The 18,220-nt window shown below is 38.7% G+C and overlaps 2 protein-coding genes across 3 annotated transcripts; both read right to left on the bottom strand.

Moving 5' to 3' along the window:
• Positions 1-24: 24 nt before the first annotated feature.
• On the bottom strand, positions 25-5,620 carry LOC148083583 (26S proteasome non-ATPase regulatory subunit 4-like). The gene is made up of 10 exons (XM_087786659.1): positions 5,553-5,620; positions 4,847-4,987; positions 3,643-3,757; positions 3,480-3,566; positions 2,979-3,047; positions 1,865-2,080; positions 1,372-1,480; positions 1,177-1,308; positions 871-923; positions 25-361 (listed from the first exon to the last, which is right to left on the bottom strand). The coding sequence occupies exons 1-10, from the start codon at positions 5,576-5,578 to the stop codon at positions 191-193; spliced, it is 1,119 nt and encodes a 372-aa protein (XP_087642785.1). The 5' UTR covers positions 5,579-5,620; the 3' UTR covers positions 25-190.
• Positions 5,621-6,265: 645 nt separating this feature from the next.
• pip5k1aa (phosphatidylinositol-4-phosphate 5-kinase, type I, alpha, a) lies at positions 6,266-17,974 on the bottom strand. Of its 2 annotated transcripts, XM_087786658.1 has the most exons (16): positions 17,863-17,974; positions 17,457-17,550; positions 16,488-16,522; positions 16,238-16,330; positions 12,921-13,051; positions 12,724-12,841; positions 12,079-12,231; positions 11,537-11,836; positions 11,256-11,464; positions 10,988-11,071; positions 10,254-10,302; positions 10,100-10,184; positions 9,863-10,006; positions 8,630-8,726; positions 7,556-7,632; positions 6,266-7,519 (listed from the first exon to the last, which is right to left on the bottom strand). In XM_087786658.1, the coding sequence occupies exons 2-16, from the start codon at positions 17,503-17,505 to the stop codon at positions 7,491-7,493; spliced, it is 1,653 nt and encodes a 550-aa protein (XP_087642784.1). In that variant the 5' UTR covers positions 17,506-17,550; positions 17,863-17,974; the 3' UTR covers positions 6,266-7,490. The 2 variants fall into 2 exon arrangements, with proteins under 2 accessions (XP_087642784.1, XP_087642783.1); XM_087786657.1 differs by having other exon boundaries at positions 6,266-7,632.
• Between the last annotated feature and the right edge of the window lie 246 nt (positions 17,975-18,220).

Genomic DNA, 18,220 nt, shown 5'->3' with positions numbered 1-18,220 from the left:
AAAACATCGACGAGGAATCCGATCTACTCACGATCTTTTTTTTTTATTGCAAATACAGTTACATTATGTCTTGTTGTGTCCTTTAAAAGATTAGTCGTCGTGTAAACCCAGGTGACGATCAGAGGAGAGGATTTTTCTGTAAAAACATCTCAGGCCGGGGCGATTCAAAAATCGGGGCTCGTTTTTAGCATCATTTCTTCTTCTCTTCTTCCTTTTTGTCGTCCGGCTTGCTCCCGGTTCCGGGGGCCAGGGAACCCATGGCGTTGCGGATCGCCTCGTTGTTCGGGTCCACGCCGGGCAGGTTCTCCAACACGCTTTGCAGGAACTCCGGGTCCTGCATCACGTCGTAGTCGTCGTCGTCCTGTTGGTGAACGACACGAGTGTAAGAAAAGCATCTCAAAACACTTCATTCTAGTGGTTCTGAAGCAACAAGACTTCATCTTAAAATATACTCGTTTCATTTTTTTGAACACTTCCCGTGTCAAGGCTTCAATACAAGACATCACAGACGAGCAGTACAGAAGTATTTGGATGTTTTTAAAGTGCGTCTTATTGGATGAAGACGAAGACAACTGAGCTTCGTTTGCTACATGAAAATAGACAAACAATTTTTGCCTTTAACTCTAAAAAGGAACAGATTATTCTAAAAATAATCCCAAACCTTAGTTGACACGAGGGTGAGTAGAAAGTGAAAACTATCCCTTTAAATATTTTTGTTGACAAAAACAAAAACACGGTCCTGAGTTACTCAACTACCCAACTATGAGGAAACCTGGTGAGGAAATAAAGATCTGCAGAGAAAGGTGGACATTCAAGTTAAGCACACGTAACATGACCAGGAATGTGAAAACAAAAGAGGATCAGTCTCACCTTAGTGGATTCTTCTGCGTCCATCGGAGTTCCAGAGGCCATTTCACTGTATTCTGTGAGGGAGGAAAGTCCTGTGATTTAGTCAAGTTTAGTTTTGCTCCATGTCTGCACTAGACTGAGCTTCACCCGCCTCCAAAATAAAAGAATCTGTCATCACCACAATACAATAATAAACTTCTTAGAAATTTGGTATACTAATTTTTTTGCATTAGAAATTAAAACAAAAAAAAAGTACACATTGTAATGAGAAATATTGATAAATATTAATATTTTGACAAGAGCCTCAGATGAGGAAAAGGGTCTGACCTCCTCCGGCCAGGGACATCTGCATGGCGTAGGCGATCTGCTCCTCCTCCGTCATGCTGCTGAAGTCGGGCAGGGCCGGAGTTCCGGTCTCAGCCTGAGACACTGACATTTTCAACAGCGCCTCCTCCGTTTCTGTGGGAGAAGAGATGTTGTGTTGGACGGCGTTCCGAGCGGAAGCGAGTTTACGTGCTTTACCATCCACGCTGGGTGTGGGAACGGTTGCTTCTCCTGCAGATGCTGCGGCCACTCTACGAGCCTCCTCCTCCTGCCTCTGTCGCTGCTCCTCCATCGACACACGGAGAGCCTGAAGAAGGAAGTTGTTCGGATGTCAATAGTGACTTTTGTTTGAGTGTAATAGCCAAATATTGGGATAAAAGAAACTGCACTACAAGACAAGCACCAATAATGAGGAATAAAATTGATCCCGTCATCCATCCATCTATCTTTATGATACAAGCTTGACATGTAATTTCCTTTTTATGATTAATTTGCCTGTCAAAGTCATAAATAAACATTTTTCCCAACCAAATATTTTACCTATTCTAAATAAAATGTTCATATTAAATCCTAAAAATCCATTGTATTGTTACTTCTACAGCATTATAAAGCAACATTGGTGCATGTTTAAAATTGCTGTTGCAGAAATACATTACACTCTAGTCAAACCACCATGTGGAAGATCACTCACCAGGGCCAGCTCTGGGTCAGCGCTCGGGTCCACGCCGAACGCAAAGTCATTGGAACCGAGATCCATCATGGAGCCGCCCTCGCTGGCCAGGATGGGAGAGGACAACAGGGCGTCTGCCAGGCTGGGTCCAGGCGGCACTGTGACCAGGTGGGAGCCTGTTCCATCTTTACCATTCAAAGTGTTGATGAAGGTGGTCAGCTTCTCCGTGTTGAGCTCCTGAACGAACACACATGACGACATTTAATTAAAAACAAACACAAAACCAACAAGTAGGGGTGTGTATTGGCAAGAATCAAACTAAACGGAAAATATTACGAACCAGAAATTAATAAATTGTTTTGAATTGCGATATATTGCAATATTTGTTATGATGATATTGAGCAAATATCATCTTTAAAAGTTGCTGGAGTCGACTGTATCCTCTCGTCCTTTATCATCACTGGTGCTGTGTCTCAAATCGCATACTAGCGTACTCAAAGTTAGTATTTTTAGTGCGTAAGTGCGTCTCAATTCTTAGTATGCAAAATTTAGTGCGCCATGCACACTAAATTGGCGTACTAACACGCCCACAAAACTGAGTATGGTTCGATGGACACTATTTACCCTAAACGGTCGCCATCTTAGTGACATTTTAAACGGACATTACGTCATATATATATATATATATATATCTGCATACACTTACAGGTTCCTTTTCAGCAGCAGGAGGATGACACGTCTTCGCTGCCGATACCGGAGTAAATATCTCGTGAATATTTCGTTTCTCATATTTTTTCTTTATTTCTTCTTCCAAACTTGCAAAACGTGCCATCAGCAGGTGTCGCTAGTGTTCCAACAGCTGGTTGCAAGCATCGTTAAATAGTAGTAGTAGAAGAAGAAGCTGTCGCGTCATTTCCTGTGTAGCGGCAGTGTTTGATTTGAGACATACTATCTTTTGAGAATTTGCATACTAGTTAGTATTTACACTATCCTGATGCCTACTAACTTCTAGTATACTAAGAGAAGTATGCGATTTGAGACACAGCACGGGATTACATTATTCCTTTAGCAGTGGAGGTGCCAACTAGCGGCCGGAAGTTTATTTACAACACAAAAATGAGGAGGCCATGCTCACCTCTTCTCCAAAGTTGACTATATCCACATTGACCTTCTCTTTTTTCAAGCGTTTTGCCATCTTTACAATCTGCAGAAAGAGACAACACAGGTTTACAATCAAACATCGACAAAAGGACCAACACTGAACCAGAGATCTCTGAGCTAGTGGGTGAAGTCTAGCATTTGCTCTTAAGTCATAAAATAATGTTCTTTAAAATCCATTTTGTGCAACTACTAAGTTCATTTCAAGCGTATGCCGTCTATGTTTTGTATTATACTGTAGGTATTTATGGAAGGATTTTTAAGGAATTAGTCACAAATCACATTCATGTTTGCAGGTTTGGCATGACATGTGCAACAAGAATCTTTAAAATGTTCTCATGAATAGACGTATGATGAAACCCAATTCATGCTTAACCAGTTTAAACGATGTACATAAACATAAAGCAGGGATACAGGTAAAGGGGGGGATGACAACCTTAAAAGAGTGCATCAACAACAAACCAAAACTGCGACTTACTTCTTTGTCATTATCCTCGACAGGACTTCCCACAAAAACAATGATCCTCATCTTGTGGTTCTTACTTTGTCTGTGCTTCAGGGCCAGCTACGAGAAAAACGAGCACATATTATCAACCAGGTTTTCCTCAAACTTATAAAATAGAAAAAGCACTACTACACACATGAGCCACTCTGATGCCGGTGCAGAAGCAGATGTTCCCTTTGGGCTGGACAGCGTGAAGTTTGGACAGGATACGACCAGCGTCAGGCGTGAGTGTCGCGAGGACCTCACAGTTACTGCAAGCAGAAGAGCAAGAACATATCATGGTTATCTTCATCATCTTAAAAATTATTGATCAACACCATCCCTCCTCTCCACGTGCCCAAACATCTGTCCTACAAAATCATTTCTAATCTTTACAGTCACTACAACTCGTCTTCAGCTAAAATGACTAGCTGTCCTCCTCCGTTTTTATCGAGAACTCTGAATGTTTGACCCTAACTACTTTTCGTCCTCTCCTCTCTCATTTTCACTCTTCCTCCTTTCCCCCCCCATTCACACACACAGGTGTTCTGTCTTTCATTGCAGTTCAAACATGGTGACCATCCTTTGTGATGATTAAAATTAAAGACAAACCGGAAGGACACTAAAAATCTAAACTCGCTAGAATTAACAGAGAATGAAGACGTGACACAACAATTATATTCAAAAGCTCTTTCAGGCAAGACTGTCTGAAACTGAGAAGGAAATAGAAGAGTAAGGGAAATACAAAACATTATTTTTAAGGCAGCAACTATTGTTTAAATGAAAGCCCAATTGACCCAGAGATAGATACACAGCTGAAAGAAACCACAGATGAGAAGAAGGGGGAGTCTGTGATAATGGAGATCATGAGTCAAATCTTAAGACGTTTTTATTTTTTCAGGCTTTTCCTTGATTTTCTGGAACTCCTGTTGTATTATCAGTTGTATCTTGATCTTTAAAGTATATACTTTACTGAATTTTATTTTGGTTGTTTAAGCGCTTTATGACCCTGGTCTGGAAAAGCGCTATACAAATAAAAATGACTTACTTACTTACATTGGAGAAAATTAAACAAAAACAAAGGACATAAAAAAAGAAGAAAAAAAGGAGAGACAATGCTGATAAATTAAGGTTTTTAAAGGTAGAAAATGTTTAAGAAAATAAGAAATTGATAAATGGACCGATTTATTAAAATGTAATCAATGAAATGGCCACAATAAGAGAGAAAATAAACAAAAAAATCTCTAAGCTTCACCGGTTTACTACCATAGCCACGAAACAAATAACTGAAAAAATGCTTAACTTAACCTTAACAGATTTGCTCATTCAATCGTACAATAGGTAACAAGACAGAAACTTACTTGGACATAGTGATGAGGCCTACGTTGTTCTCTGGGTTACTACGAGTTTTGGAGTGACAGACAAGGTTGACGGCGTCCTGTTGTGCCTGAAGTCTGGTTGGTAGAAAGTCTCCATTTCTCATGTATTCACTGTTGTCCACACTGAGAAGAGACATTAACATCCAACATGAAACCATCATATAGCTTATCAAACATGTCATTTATGGACATCCAACATTTGGTCATCGTCATTATTATTTTCTTAAGGTAATACATTAATCATTTCACAGCTTCAGTAAATCATCCCAGATGTCAGTGGGAAACAAGTGAAACACTGAATTAAATTATAAGTCATATTTATTTTGAAAATGTTCTTCGATTTTCTGTCGCGTTATTGTTGTCGTTTGACAATTAGCAAAACTAGCTAATGCTAGCAATAAATACCACAACAACAAAAGGACACGACAAATGGTATGACCTATGGCTAAACAACAATTTTATAATGTCAACGTTCATCTTAAAATTCACATTTTTCTCTATTAAAAGCAAATACACGATAAGCAAAGCGACAATGAGTCGACGGTTAGTCAGCAGTTTAACGGCCATCATCTCCGACAGCAATAACAGCCGCAACTATCTCAACTTTAGCAGTTAATACAACGAAGAACGACAGACATTATTGAAACAACAAAGTATTTAAACTTAAAAAGAAGGACAGATTTCTTACCAAACCACGGTACTTTCTAGCACCATCTTGAAAACTTGTTGTCGGTTTTTCTTCTTCTTCGACGATGCTTTCACGGCAACTACATAACATAGCGCCGCCTATAGGAAAATAACGTTTGCTCTCCTTTGGTTAATAAAGACTCAATCACTAAAAAAGCAAAATAATATACGGTATTCGTATTTATTAAAAAACAAAGGAAAAAGGCAATATTAAAGGAAGTCCCAGATAAAATGATCAGCCACAACCAAAAGTTTATTAATTTAATTATTAAAATTATGCTTAAGGTAAGTCCTTTAAATAAAAAATGAAAGAAACGTATCTAAAATGTCTTATATAATAATCCTCATTTATTTAATTATTGTAGTTTTAACACCACCCTGTAAGAATTAAGGCAAAATGGAATTTTATCTGTTATATGGTGTTAAAGACGACCAGTAACAAAAAAATGTAATAAGTAAGTAAGCAAGTAAGTTTCATTTTCAAAGCGCCTTTGACAGATGTATCTCTTGAAGGTGTTTTGGCACCTGTTTGTAAAATGATATACATTAAAAAATACATATGTTTTTTGACTATAACTAATCACAACTGAGTTGCTGTCTTCCGACAATAACATTTATTAATCTACTTTTTCATGTGGAATAACGTGGTATGACCTTTAAAAGCTTGGTTTTCTTAATCAGGAAAATGTGCAATAAAATCCAACCACAACATCATGCCTTTACATTTCTTTATTACCGTACACATAATCATGAAAAATACACACAATTAATGTTCCATCCCATGACAACATTTCATGCAACACCAAAATACAAGTCGTGATAAATGACACCGGCTTGGCCCCTGTGAACCCACCATCATGTTTACAACATCAAGCAATAAATAATTGTATAAATATGATTATTTACAGATTTGGATCAACGATGTGTGATTTATTGAATTTAGTAAGGCACTTTTAGAACTTTCAGTAAGTATAAAAATAAAGCTCACATTAGAGTACGTATCAAAATATCAATGTAAGACGTCTTTCGGGTCTCTTTGCAAAACTGTAACAGACACACAACAGCGAGTACCTCAACATAGACATCAATAAACGGTTAAAAAAAAAGTAAAAAAGAAAGAAAAAAGTAAACACATTTTTCAAAATCACGCTGAAAACGTTTCCAGCAGGGAAAGAAAATTGACTCAATACTACCCTCTGTTGGCAGGAATGTAAGGCAGCATATGTTCAAAAGCGACACATTTAAAAACGTCATCAATCAACAGATAACAACACGACAATATTTTATTATTCTTAAAATCATTATTAAGAGAACCGAGAATGAAACACAACCATTATTGCACTTTGGAAAAGCAAGACGTTATTATTGCACCATTTCCACAAGAGCGACTGGAACCTTAAATTAGGCGGTTTAAGGATATTTAAGGTATTTAAGACAACATTAAGAAAATAGTAAGACAACATTTCAGACTGGCAACCCTCAAATGAGATATTAATCTATTATTTGAATCTTTTTGTTGTATTTGAACATCATTTCAGGGATGCAAATTGAAATTTAAAATCATTTAAATGGGGAGAAAAAGGATTTACTCGCCTCTCAAGGGAGGAGAAAAGCTTGCCCAAAAAACCTTCATAGCATTTACAGTAAGAAGCTTGACAATCATACATCGGACATGAGGACACACGTGTGGTGGAAGATGAACAGAGCAGCCCCTGGTTTGAGTCGACATACGAACCATTAAAAGAGATGTTTTTGAGTGAAAAACTTCCCGAGAGTTTGAGCCCAGCACCAACCGACACCATTTTTTAATAAACAAAGACTGAAAGTGCAATAAGAAGTACCGCTGAATTCATACAAACATGTTCCACTTGCTGGCAGGGTAGAATGTCTCAGATCGTGCTCGGGGATCAACTTACAGCACGTTTGTCAGCAGAAGAGACTAGCTTGGGGAGGACGCACCTTCAGCACCTTCAGCACCCGCAGTACCTTCAGTACCTTCAGCACCTTCAGCACCTTCAGCACCCTCAGTACCTTCAGCACCTTCAGCACCAGCCGGGCTTTCAGCTGGTCCACTCGGAGTTCTGCAAGAGAGTTAGAGGAGTCACTTATGTTTCCTATACAAAAAGACAGAAGAAAGATCACTTTTTTTATGCAGAGCAAAAGGACAGGACATGTTGTAAATCAATATTTGTGCATTTGATAAACAGCAAGTAATTAAGTAAGTAATTTTTATTTCTATAGCGCTTTTCCAGACCAGGGTCACAAAGCGCTTAAACAATCAAAACAATGTTCAATAAAGTATATACTTTAAAGGTCAAGATAAAACTGATAACACAACAGAAGTTCCAGAAAATCAAGTAAAAGCCTGAACAAATAAAAACGTCTTAAGATGTTTCTTAAAGGAGTCAGTAGACTCTCTGCAATAACAGACGGTACAAATAGGAGAAGGACGCAAAAGACAATCCTTTTAGGAAATTAAATAACTGTTAAAAATATTAATGGATTATGAGACTGTCTTACATACATACAGTAGTTGTTGGACAAATACATTTATTTTAGTCTCATTTATCCATTGAACATGATTTAGAATAGTTGGTTCTTCATGGAACCTGCGTAATACGATCTCTTTATTTGCATTGTTAATCTTTGTTTATCTTTTAAACATTGTTAATCTTTTAAACATCCTAAGCAATCGGTTTTGTTTCTGTCGATCCTGTAAGCAACAGCATCAGAGCTCATCTCCCCTCTTCTTCTCAAAGTATCATAGTACGATATGTTTTAAAAGTACATGTAGGCTGTGCTCCATTGTCCAGAAAGGCTTCTTCAAATAAAATGTATTGTAATTATTATTATAATTATTATCTGTAAATATTTTGTAGAAACATAAATAATTTACGAAGAACAATATAGATATTATTTAATCAACAGTTAATATATGGTTTTAAAATACTTATTATTATAAAACAATCAATAACGTGTTCAATGTTAGCCGTACTGCTCATTTTCAACGTATGACCCTAAATACAGTGAAAAACATGTATTTCCAGGTGAATAATTTGACGAAATGTTCCATCTTACTTCACTGGGGAATCCTCTGCGTCGCCATTCGTGCCGTCCTGAGCCGTCTCAGCGGAGTTACTTTTCAAGAGGCGGTTGGGTTGACTGGCCGGCAGCCCTGTGACGGAGTACGAACTGTCAATCATCTTAACATGAAACACAAGTCAAAAACATCTTCTTTCAAACTACAGTTTCGTCTTTCTCAGCAGCTTTAATAATTGAAGAGACAAATAAACCAAAACCATTAATACCAGAAAGATAAGTTACACTTTTATAATCTTCACTTATCCAACTGAATGTGCTGTGATAGGTCTAAAAATAATGTTTATTTTTTGATGGTTTTGGGTGCAGCTGCATGTGCTTAGCATGTGCTTCGTTATATAGTGACTGTTGTGAGGAGCATCAAGAAAGGATACCGGAGCGAAAATAATACAATCATGTAATAAAAGGAAGCTAAAATTATTAAGTTGTTGAATATATATATATATACATTTTTAACTTAAATGAAAGCATTTCCTAAGCAAATCTTTCATGATTGTTTACATCTTTTGGAGAGGACAACAACCCAAAATAAATATTTGTTTTCTTATATGATGAGAAAGCACCAAATCCTTGCTTAAGTGATTATCTTCCAATCATTCACGATTTATTTTAGATAGAAACCTTCATAACTCGTAACTCATGAGCAGGTGAACCTGGAAATTGTTTTTGGACTTTTTTAATGTGCGCACAAGCTCTGGTTTTCTACTCTACAATAAACATTTAATTTACAAGATTGACAAAAACCTTCGAGGACCTTTACACTATGTCTATATGTATCGGCAACAACAGGATGGTTAGTAAAGAGTTAATCAGATGAGCTTCGATAGATTAGATAAGACAGACATAGCACAAGGAACGTATATGTCCCTGAGTCTATTAGTATTGCATCTGGGGAGGAGCATTTGTGTTCTTCGTCTGCTTCTCTGTTCACCAATGACAGTGTTCAGAGGACGACTGTCATCATCAATGATGGACAGTAGTTTCTCCAGAGATCTCTCTGCAACTGTCACCAGCTTCATGCCAATCATGCCATTACTTGTCGCCCTCCAGGCTGTAACGCTGCAGATTAATGTTGTCAAGTCGGATAAAAAGATTAAGATGGAATAATCTGCTCGACCTGCTCCGACACGCCAGTCGACAAACTCTCTGTGTCAACATCATTGGTTTGTATCCAGTGTCACCTGTACACACCCGAGCATCTCCACTTCTTACCGTTGTCCTCGTCCTTCTCGTCTCTGCTCCCAGAGCTGACCTGGGTCTGCAGGGCCGGACCCCCCGGGGACGCAGACGGACCCGCAATTTTCTTGAGAGGAATGTGGCCAACAGCCCGTCGTTTCTTCGAGGGGGAGGTTTTTACTGTAGGTCACACCAACGCAGACTCTGAGTGTCAAGAGACGAAGGCCTCACACACACACACACACACACACACACACACACACGTCTACTCACAGGCCACCCTCCTGAAGACCGTGAAGCAGATGAACCTCTGGAAGCGGTCTGCGTAGAAACTGGGCCGGTGCACAGACACGGTGTCCTGACACAGACACACAAACGTCAGCTTTGACTCATAACATGAGTGCTACAGATGAAGGACGAACGTTACCCCGTCATGGAACAGAGACTTCCACGAGTGTTCCAGCTTCTTCACCAATCTGAGGACCGAAGACATGGATTGATCATAATAGGGGAAAAAGTCAGAATTAAAAGGATAAATCATCCCACACTTATAGGATATATTAAAATATGTTTTATTAAAATATGTGTACTCATTTATTCATCTTAATAGGGTCACAAGTGATCTGTAGTACCTTGAGCAAGGTGAGGGGGACACCCTGGAAAGGTCACCACAGCAAGTCTTTACACTTTTTTTTTTGAGTTTCCATATTTCATGTTTCTGTCTGTACGAGTAATGTCTGCACTTATATTAATTCTACTATCACTTGAGAGGAATGAAAATGAATAATAAAGATTTATTTCATTAAATGAAACACAGAGCTACTATAGCTGCGGTGTTAGCATTAGCACTGAAGCTAAAACATGCTATTTATGTTTGTGTAGATATTAATTACGTAAGAAGTACAATTTAATAGTTAATCTAAAATACATTTCTCGTAATGCTTTATTGGAATAAAACTAATGAAAAATAGCTTTAACAACTCCTTGTGCCGGTTAGCTCGTTGCGCTGTTAAATGTAGCAATAAGTCACAGCATTGTCATGAAAGGAGCTGATATACAATATTGTGATCACTAGTCACATCACTTCATTTCCCTTCATATCAGGGACTGTTTCAGGAGGTTTATTCAAATAAAAAGGGTGTTAAAAAAAGCACGACTCACCTGTAGGACTGGAGGATGTCGATAATTCCCATGTAAACCAGCAGCCTTTCTCCCTTTGAGTTTTTAGCAGGAATTCCTCCCGTTCTGTGGAACATTTACATCATCAGCTCGTCCGTTTATTTAATATTAAACTACTAAACCAATGTCCATTTATGAGCACTCAAAAATAATATGAAATATCTTAAAAGGTGTTACATTTGGTGTTGCAAATGGTATGAAGGAGAATTTCTCCTCATTTTAAGATCCAGATTTAAAATTTTCGTCTCACCTGTTGTCCGTGTCTGGTGACCCCACAGTGTCCGAGTCGGCCTGGATGGCCTCCAGAGCTGTGCTGTACAGAGACTTCTGGCCTTGAGGTCTTGCAGCAACAGCAGCTCCGGCCACTGCCTCCTCGCCCACCTGCTCTTTGCACGCCTGGTCCAGGTTGTGGATCCCCAGCAGCAGACTGTAATCCATGATCTTGAAGCTCTGCAGGACCTTTTGAAGAAGACCAAACCAATGAAGACAGAGGTTTCACCACAGCTGAGGAAATCAGTATTGACTCCTCACCAGACAGTCTCTTTGGAGTGTCTTGCAGACGGCGTTGTATTTATCCGCGTCTAGGATGAGACCTTCCGGGATGTTCTGCAAGAAGTCCAGGTCCTTGAACGTGGGCACAGCTTTACCTCTCTCCTTAGCAGAGGCTCTGCGCTTGTAGGTGGAGCCCTTCAAGTCAAACTTTAGGTGCATGCGAACGGCGTTTGGCAGCAGATTGTTCATGACTGCGATACGGATGTTCTTCCCTCCGGCTTGGACGCAATAGAGCCCATAAAACTTTGGTAACAACGTTCGCTTGTTCTGGTTCAGATTCTGGGGGAGAAGAAAGAAAACACCATAGTGTTAGAAAAGAAGATGATGACATTTAAGGAAGTTATTAATATATGTTTTTATTTAATAACAATGACAGGTAAAGGTTATAATACATAAAATATATATTTTTATCTTTCTAAACATCCACGAAAAATTCAGCAAAATGAGAAACAAGTGTATCAGAGGAACACATGGAGAAGTTGGAGACAAAGTACAGTAAAGTGACTTTTATTTCAGCTCACCATGAAGTATCCAGGCAGCAGCGTCTGTAGAAACTCTGCTTCTTTGTGCTGCACAGTTTTCATTATAAACTCATCGTCACTGGAAACGTAGAAGAGAGAACCACTGGCTCCTGGGTTGGACAGCTCGATCAAACCCTCACTGCACAAGGAGCACTGAGAGAAGAGCAGATCAGAAATGAAAGGAACCCTCGATAAACCACCTGAAGCAAGAGACAGCTGTGTGATGTTTGTTCTTTACAATCAGAGATATTAATGCACACAACAGTCATGGAAAGAGTTGTGACTAAATATATTAGAATGATTTGACAAAATGAGCTATAAAAAATATGTATATATAATTATATTAATATGATGTTTTATTGTAAGCAGGTGTCATTTCTCATAGAGCAGATGATTTCCATCTTTAACACCCCATAGCAGACAATATTTGCTCAATTTAAAACATACATCTTTTACATAACATTAAATAAAAATGTCTCAATTTAATCAGACATATTTGATATTGTTACTTTAAAGAAAAATCTTTTTCCTTCTTCTTAAATGTTCTTTTTTGGCACATATGGTTCCTCAGAATAAAATTTAACACCATTTCAAAATGAAGTGCGTTTGTTTTTGGATTCATACAAGCGCCACCACCAAACATACCATGTAGTCGTCGGGACGGATGCCGAACATCTCCCTGAAGTAGCGGAAGGCCATGGGGGCGTAGGTCTTGAAGCGGAAGTCTCCATAGTGGTGCGCCGGTGTGAGGTTGCTGCCTTCACTGGCGATCATATCACAGATTGGTTAGTGAAACTCATGTCTTAAACCAACCCCAGACTAGACTCAAACAGAAGACCCACTTCGGGAAGAAGATGCTCTCCACCACCTCGAAGTCCTGCAGCAGCACATCTCTGTCCGGCTTCTGACTCAAGCTGCCGATGGTGTGAGTGATTCCCAGCTGGATGGCTCCTTTCAAGGCTGACGAGGGCGTCTGTGTGAAGAAGAAGCGTTTAAATTGTCAATAGCACTCCGGATTCCCCCACAGTCAGTGTGTGTGTGTCAGTAATATGTGCTATGGCAAGCTGTCCAGGGTGTCCCCCTGCCTCTCCCATGTAAGTAAGTAAGTAAGTAATTTTTATTTGTATAGCACTTTTCAAGACCAGGGTCACAAGAGCTTAAACAATCAAAACAGTATTCAATAAAGTTATACTTTAAAGATCAAGATAAAACTGATAACACAACAGGAGTTCCAGAAAATCAAGGAAAAGCCTGAACAAATAAAAACGTCTTAAGATGTTTCTTAAAGGAGTCAGTAGATCCATCAAGCACAAAGAGAGAAGAAGATCGTTCCAAAGCTTAGGAGCAACATGTGAGCCCATTACGGTGATAAGGATGCAAGAAAGAACAAATGAATGTAGCAATTGTGCTGGAAATAACTCCAGATGGCTGTTGTGTGTAAATCGCAAGATTACGTGCAGCTTTCAACACCTGTTCTTCATGAGCACATTGTGTACATGAGCTGTAGCAAGCCATGGTAACCAAACAAAGTCTCTGCTCAACATTAATTACACAGTAACAATACACAGTTGTTTGTATTGTAAGTAAGTAAGTAAAGGTTATTCGTAAAGCACCTTTCTAGACAAGGGTCACAAAGCACTTGAACAATCAAAAACAATACACAGTTAAAATATATACTTTAAAAGGCAAAGACACAAAAGAAAAAGACGGGAGTCCGAGAAAATAAGGGGAAAAGCACATAAAAAGTCTTAAGATGTTTCTTGAAGGAGACAGTAGATCATCAAACACAGAGGAAGATCATTCCAAAGCTTAGGAGCAACAGCCTGGAAGGATTTCTCTCCTCTGGTCCGGAAGCGTGTTCAGGAACCATCAGTAGATTCTGATCACAGACCTCAGAGCCCGAGCTGGGGTGTAAGGCTGGATCTGATCACTGATGTAAGGAGGAGCCTGACCATGAATAGTTCTGAAAGTAAGAACCGGGATTTTGAAATGGATCCTCAAAGAAACTGGCAGTCAGTGAAGAGTTTTAAGGATCCGGGAAATGTGAGTTCTTCTACTAGAGCATGTTAGAACTCTCGCTGCAGAGTTTTGTATCAACTGCAGGCGAGACAGATCCTTCTTGTTAAGACACCAAAATAAACTGTTACAATAGTCTAAACGAGAAGACACAAATGCATGGATTACAAGCTCCAGATCGTGTTGTCATCATTTTCCTAAGTTGGAATTGATAAACTTTCAAGAGCCTCGTCTGAAATCTCATGTAATTTCTAAAATTTAAAGTGCAGCTGCTTTTCGAACATGTTTCCGTGGTAACAGGAAAACAAATCCAGACGAAAACGAAGCACACAAATCGGACATCCTCCTCAGTCTGGCTACTACTGCTACTGTATAATTAAGTTTTAGTCTGACGGTGAATACTCACTTGACAGAGGCACATCTCAATCTAATACAACAAACTCAAACTCAAGTCTGACCCTCTACTAACATCATTGTTGAGAGATTCTTCTATTAAAATAATTCTGTAATGAATCAATATCTCTCTGGTTCATTTATCATCTGATTTCGATGAAGACTTTCTTTCACATGTTGCAAAAGGTGAAAACATGACAATGACCTGCTCTGGAGTAGAAGCTAGAAAGTTCCTAGGAAATAGTGGATTCAGTTATTGTTCCCTCTGTAAAACTGTGATGAAATGGTTCATTTTCTGACTGTAATTATTCTTATAATAACCACTGCTGAATCATGCTGGTGTAAAACAGAGAAGCACTTTTATATGACTCTCCAGATTAAGAGAAGCCTGGTGAATATTTGACCTTTCAAAAACTAAATTCCGGACTGTAACCTTTAAGGATTCGTCTCGGACCTTTCTTTCAACTTCATCTTTGTTCAAGAACCCTTTAAGCACATTGGAAGTTATCTGGAAATTTTCCACCTCAAGAGCAATTCTCACATTATCGGTTTGCTGCTCTGTCTTAGCATAGAAAAAAATGAGAATGAAGTTTTGTTTTACAACATCATAAAGAAGTTTCATAGGTATTACGCTTTGTGAGGAAGTCCAGGTGCAACACACTAGTTGGTCATGTGACAAGTGTCAGTAAATCCAAAAAAGCCGCCACAACTGTCAAAAACATTTTTTTTTCATATCCTCTTCTTCTTTCAACTAAGAAAAATCTCAAAACTTACGAAAATAATGACAACACGATCTGGAGCTTTTAATCCATGCGTTTGTGTCTTCTTGTTTAGACTATTGCAACAGTTTATTTTGGTGTCTTAACAAGAAGGATCTGTCTCGCCTGCAGTTAATACAAAACTCTGCAGCGAGAGTTCTAACATGCTCTAGTAGAAGAACTCACATTTCTCCGATCCTTAAAACTCTTCACTGGCTGCCAATTTTCAGGATCAATTTTAAAATTCTGTTTATTACTTTCAGAGCTATTCATGGTCAGGCTCCTCCTTACATTAGTGATCTGATCAAGCCTTACACCTCAGCTCTGGCTCTGAGGTCTGAGGATCAGAATCTACTGATGGTTCCTGAACACGCTTCAGGACCAGAGAAGAGAAATACTTCCAGGCTGTTGCTCCTAAGCTTTGGAACGATCTCCCTCTGTGTTTGATGATCTACTGACTCCTTCAAGAAACATCTTAAGACATTTTTATTTGTGCTTTTCCCTGTTTTTCTGGAACTCCTGTGAACTCCTGTGTTTGTGTGTTTTTGATTGTGAAAGCGCTTTCTGATCCTGGTCTAGAAAGTTGCTTTAGAAATAACCATTAATTACTTACTTATTCTTTTCCCTTCAGTTGCTCCCATCAGGGGTCGCCACAGCAAATTAACCTCCTCCATCTAACCTTGTTCTCCCAACTTCATGTCCTCTTTCACTACATCCATAAACCTTCTCTTTGGTTGTCTAGACCTTCTGCCTGGCAGTTCCAACCCCAGCATCCTTCTGCCAAAATACTCACTATCCCTCCTCAGTACATGACCAAACCATCTCATTCCGGCCTTATCTCCAAATGTGATGTTTCCTTCCTTGGGCCATGGCTTGTCATTTATGCGGATCCAAGCACGAGACGAGTTGAGAAACACTACATAATACTATAAACCATAATTATAAAAAAATCAGCAGTCTGACTCTCGAATGAGAGGCTCTCATGGTCCTACCTTCTTGTACGTGGTCTCTCCAGTGGGATCGATGCCACGATGACCAATGGTGTGCTTCATGGTTTTAGAGCTGCTCGGGCCAGGATTGGAACTCTGTCAACAGGAAGCGGGATAGAAAAAAAAGGAAGTGGACAGCAATATCATGAAAATGTCCGGGACATAAAGAGGAAGGGAGGAAAGATGAACAATCAGCAAAAGTCAACATGACAAAGTTTCTTGAGAGAAGTCGGTAACACGCGGAAACTCTCACCTCTGACACAACTTTCCTCTGAGCTCCTGTGGATGCTGAAAAGAGCAATAGTGCAGTTAATACAATGAATGTTTAATGTGAATAAATATAAAGTTGAGGCTAAAACTGTGTCACAGAGAAGTAGTATGAGAAGAAACACAAACTTAAAAACACATCATCAATGAATACTAAACTATTTCTACGTCTAGACATTTACTGAATTAAAGGTTGTAGGTCTTGTTTATTTCATATGAAAAAGGCAATAAACCATTAGCTATTGACAGTTAAATGACAGATCAAAGACTAATCTAAACTAAACCGAAGCTAAAAACATTCAAGAGTGTGTCAAACATTTGACTGAACCAACAAAGCCGAGTTTACATATCTCCAGTTGCATTTGCTAAGTGAGTAATTTATATAATATAATATATCAAGAGAGCCAGAGTGAGAGAGAGAGAGAGGGAGAGAGAGAGAAAGAGAGAATTACATGATACAATTCAAAAAAAGAAATGAGCAGAAGAATACACAAAAGTGCAGGTGAAGAGACACAACATCATATATTCAGACACGCGCTTAATAAATATTAATTCTTAGCTGAAAATAAAGTGACACAGGTCAATCTATAGTTATGATTTGTTACGTTGGACGCTACATATTTAAATACGATTGACAGAAAAAGGAAGAAATGTCTTCTTAAAGAAAATATCTAATTTAAGAAGCACTATTTTTAGTATTTTTGCACCTTGTGAGGATTTTGGAAGAATATTCTACAATATGGGAGGATTAATAAAAACAAAACTACTGGACTTTTTTTTATAACTAGAGACAAACTTTCAAAACTATTGCTCCTCAACGCTCACTACAGTTTTTTTTTCTTATTGGTTCTTCTTTGTCTGTTTTGTAGAGAATTCCTTGTCACCAGAACTAGTCTCTACATTGACAGCATCTGTCAGGCTCCTCCACCCTGCCTGCGTTCTGTTCTTCACTTACTTCCCGGGTTGCTCAGCACCCCTGGAGGTTCCTCTGCAGCAGTAGCCATGTATACTTGTTTATTTATTTATTTATTGACAGGTAAAGTTCCTTCCTGTAACAAAAAAAGAAAAACGTGTTGAAACAAAAGGGCTCAGTGGAGAGGAGGTCAATCAGAGCTTCCATGAAACAAGTAATTCAAGTTTAGATAGAAGAAGTAAATGAAGACATTAATTCATTTTTTAACAACAAAAATATGTGTTAATGGAGAATCACACGATGAAAACGGGAATCAGATTTGAAAGTCAATATTCTTGTAATCTGTTCGTTTGTTGCGACACTTGACAAAAACTCCCACAAGACATTTCAAACTGTGACAAAAGTTCTCAAAAGGCTCGTAAATGACAGGTAAACCTGTCGGACTCACCTGGTGAAGTGTCGCAACGACTCTGATCTATTTTCTAGTAAATATGTTTCAATTTAACGAGCTTAACTAGAAGAAAATCTAATAAACAAGGAAGCAGTGCGGAAGCGGTCTGTCAAACTGGCAAGTATCATTTTTACAAACCTTTTCCTCTAAGCCCTTCAAAATAAAACGGAATTTGCTCTGAGCTGTATTGTTTGTGTTGAAACAAGCACTTTACTGTAGTCGCTAAATATGTTTTACGGTGTATAAAGATGTATTCATTATCCATAGTACTAATATTCCCTCTGTAAAACCAGATATAAACTTACGAGCTGCGTTTATTTTGGAATCAAATTTAAAACTCAGGAAATGCCTGTAC

This window comes from Callionymus lyra, chromosome 3 (genome assembly GCF_982586985.1).
Source record: "Callionymus lyra chromosome 3, fCalLyr1.hap1.1, whole genome shotgun sequence".
NCBI lineage: Eukaryota > Metazoa > Chordata > Actinopteri > Syngnathiformes > Callionymidae > Callionymus > Callionymus lyra.
This window is presented reverse-complemented; position numbering and strand designations above follow the sequence as displayed.

Coding starts and splice junctions, on each gene's coding strand:
- LOC148083583 (XM_087786659.1), bottom strand. CDS start 5,578: ATGGTGCTAGAAAGTACCGTGGTTTG. Junction 924..1,176: donor GATGTCCCTGGCCGGAGGAG/GTCAGACCCTTT, acceptor CCTCCCTCACAG/AATACAGTGAAATGGCCTCT. Junction 362..870: donor ACGCAGAAGAATCCACTAAG/GTGAGACTGATC, acceptor GTTCACCAACAG/GACGACGACGACTACGACGT.
- pip5k1aa (XM_087786657.1), bottom strand. CDS start 17,505: ATGGCTACTGCTGCAGAGGAACCTCCAGGGGTGCTGAGCAACCCGGGA. Junction 12,232..12,723: donor TCCGTCCCGACGACTACATG/GTATGTTTGGTG, acceptor CTCTTCTCTCAG/TGCTCCTTGTGCAGTGAGGG. Junction 11,837..12,078: donor TGCTGCCTGGATACTTCATG/GTGAGCTGAAAT, acceptor CTTCTCCCCCAG/AATCTGAACCAGAACAAGCG.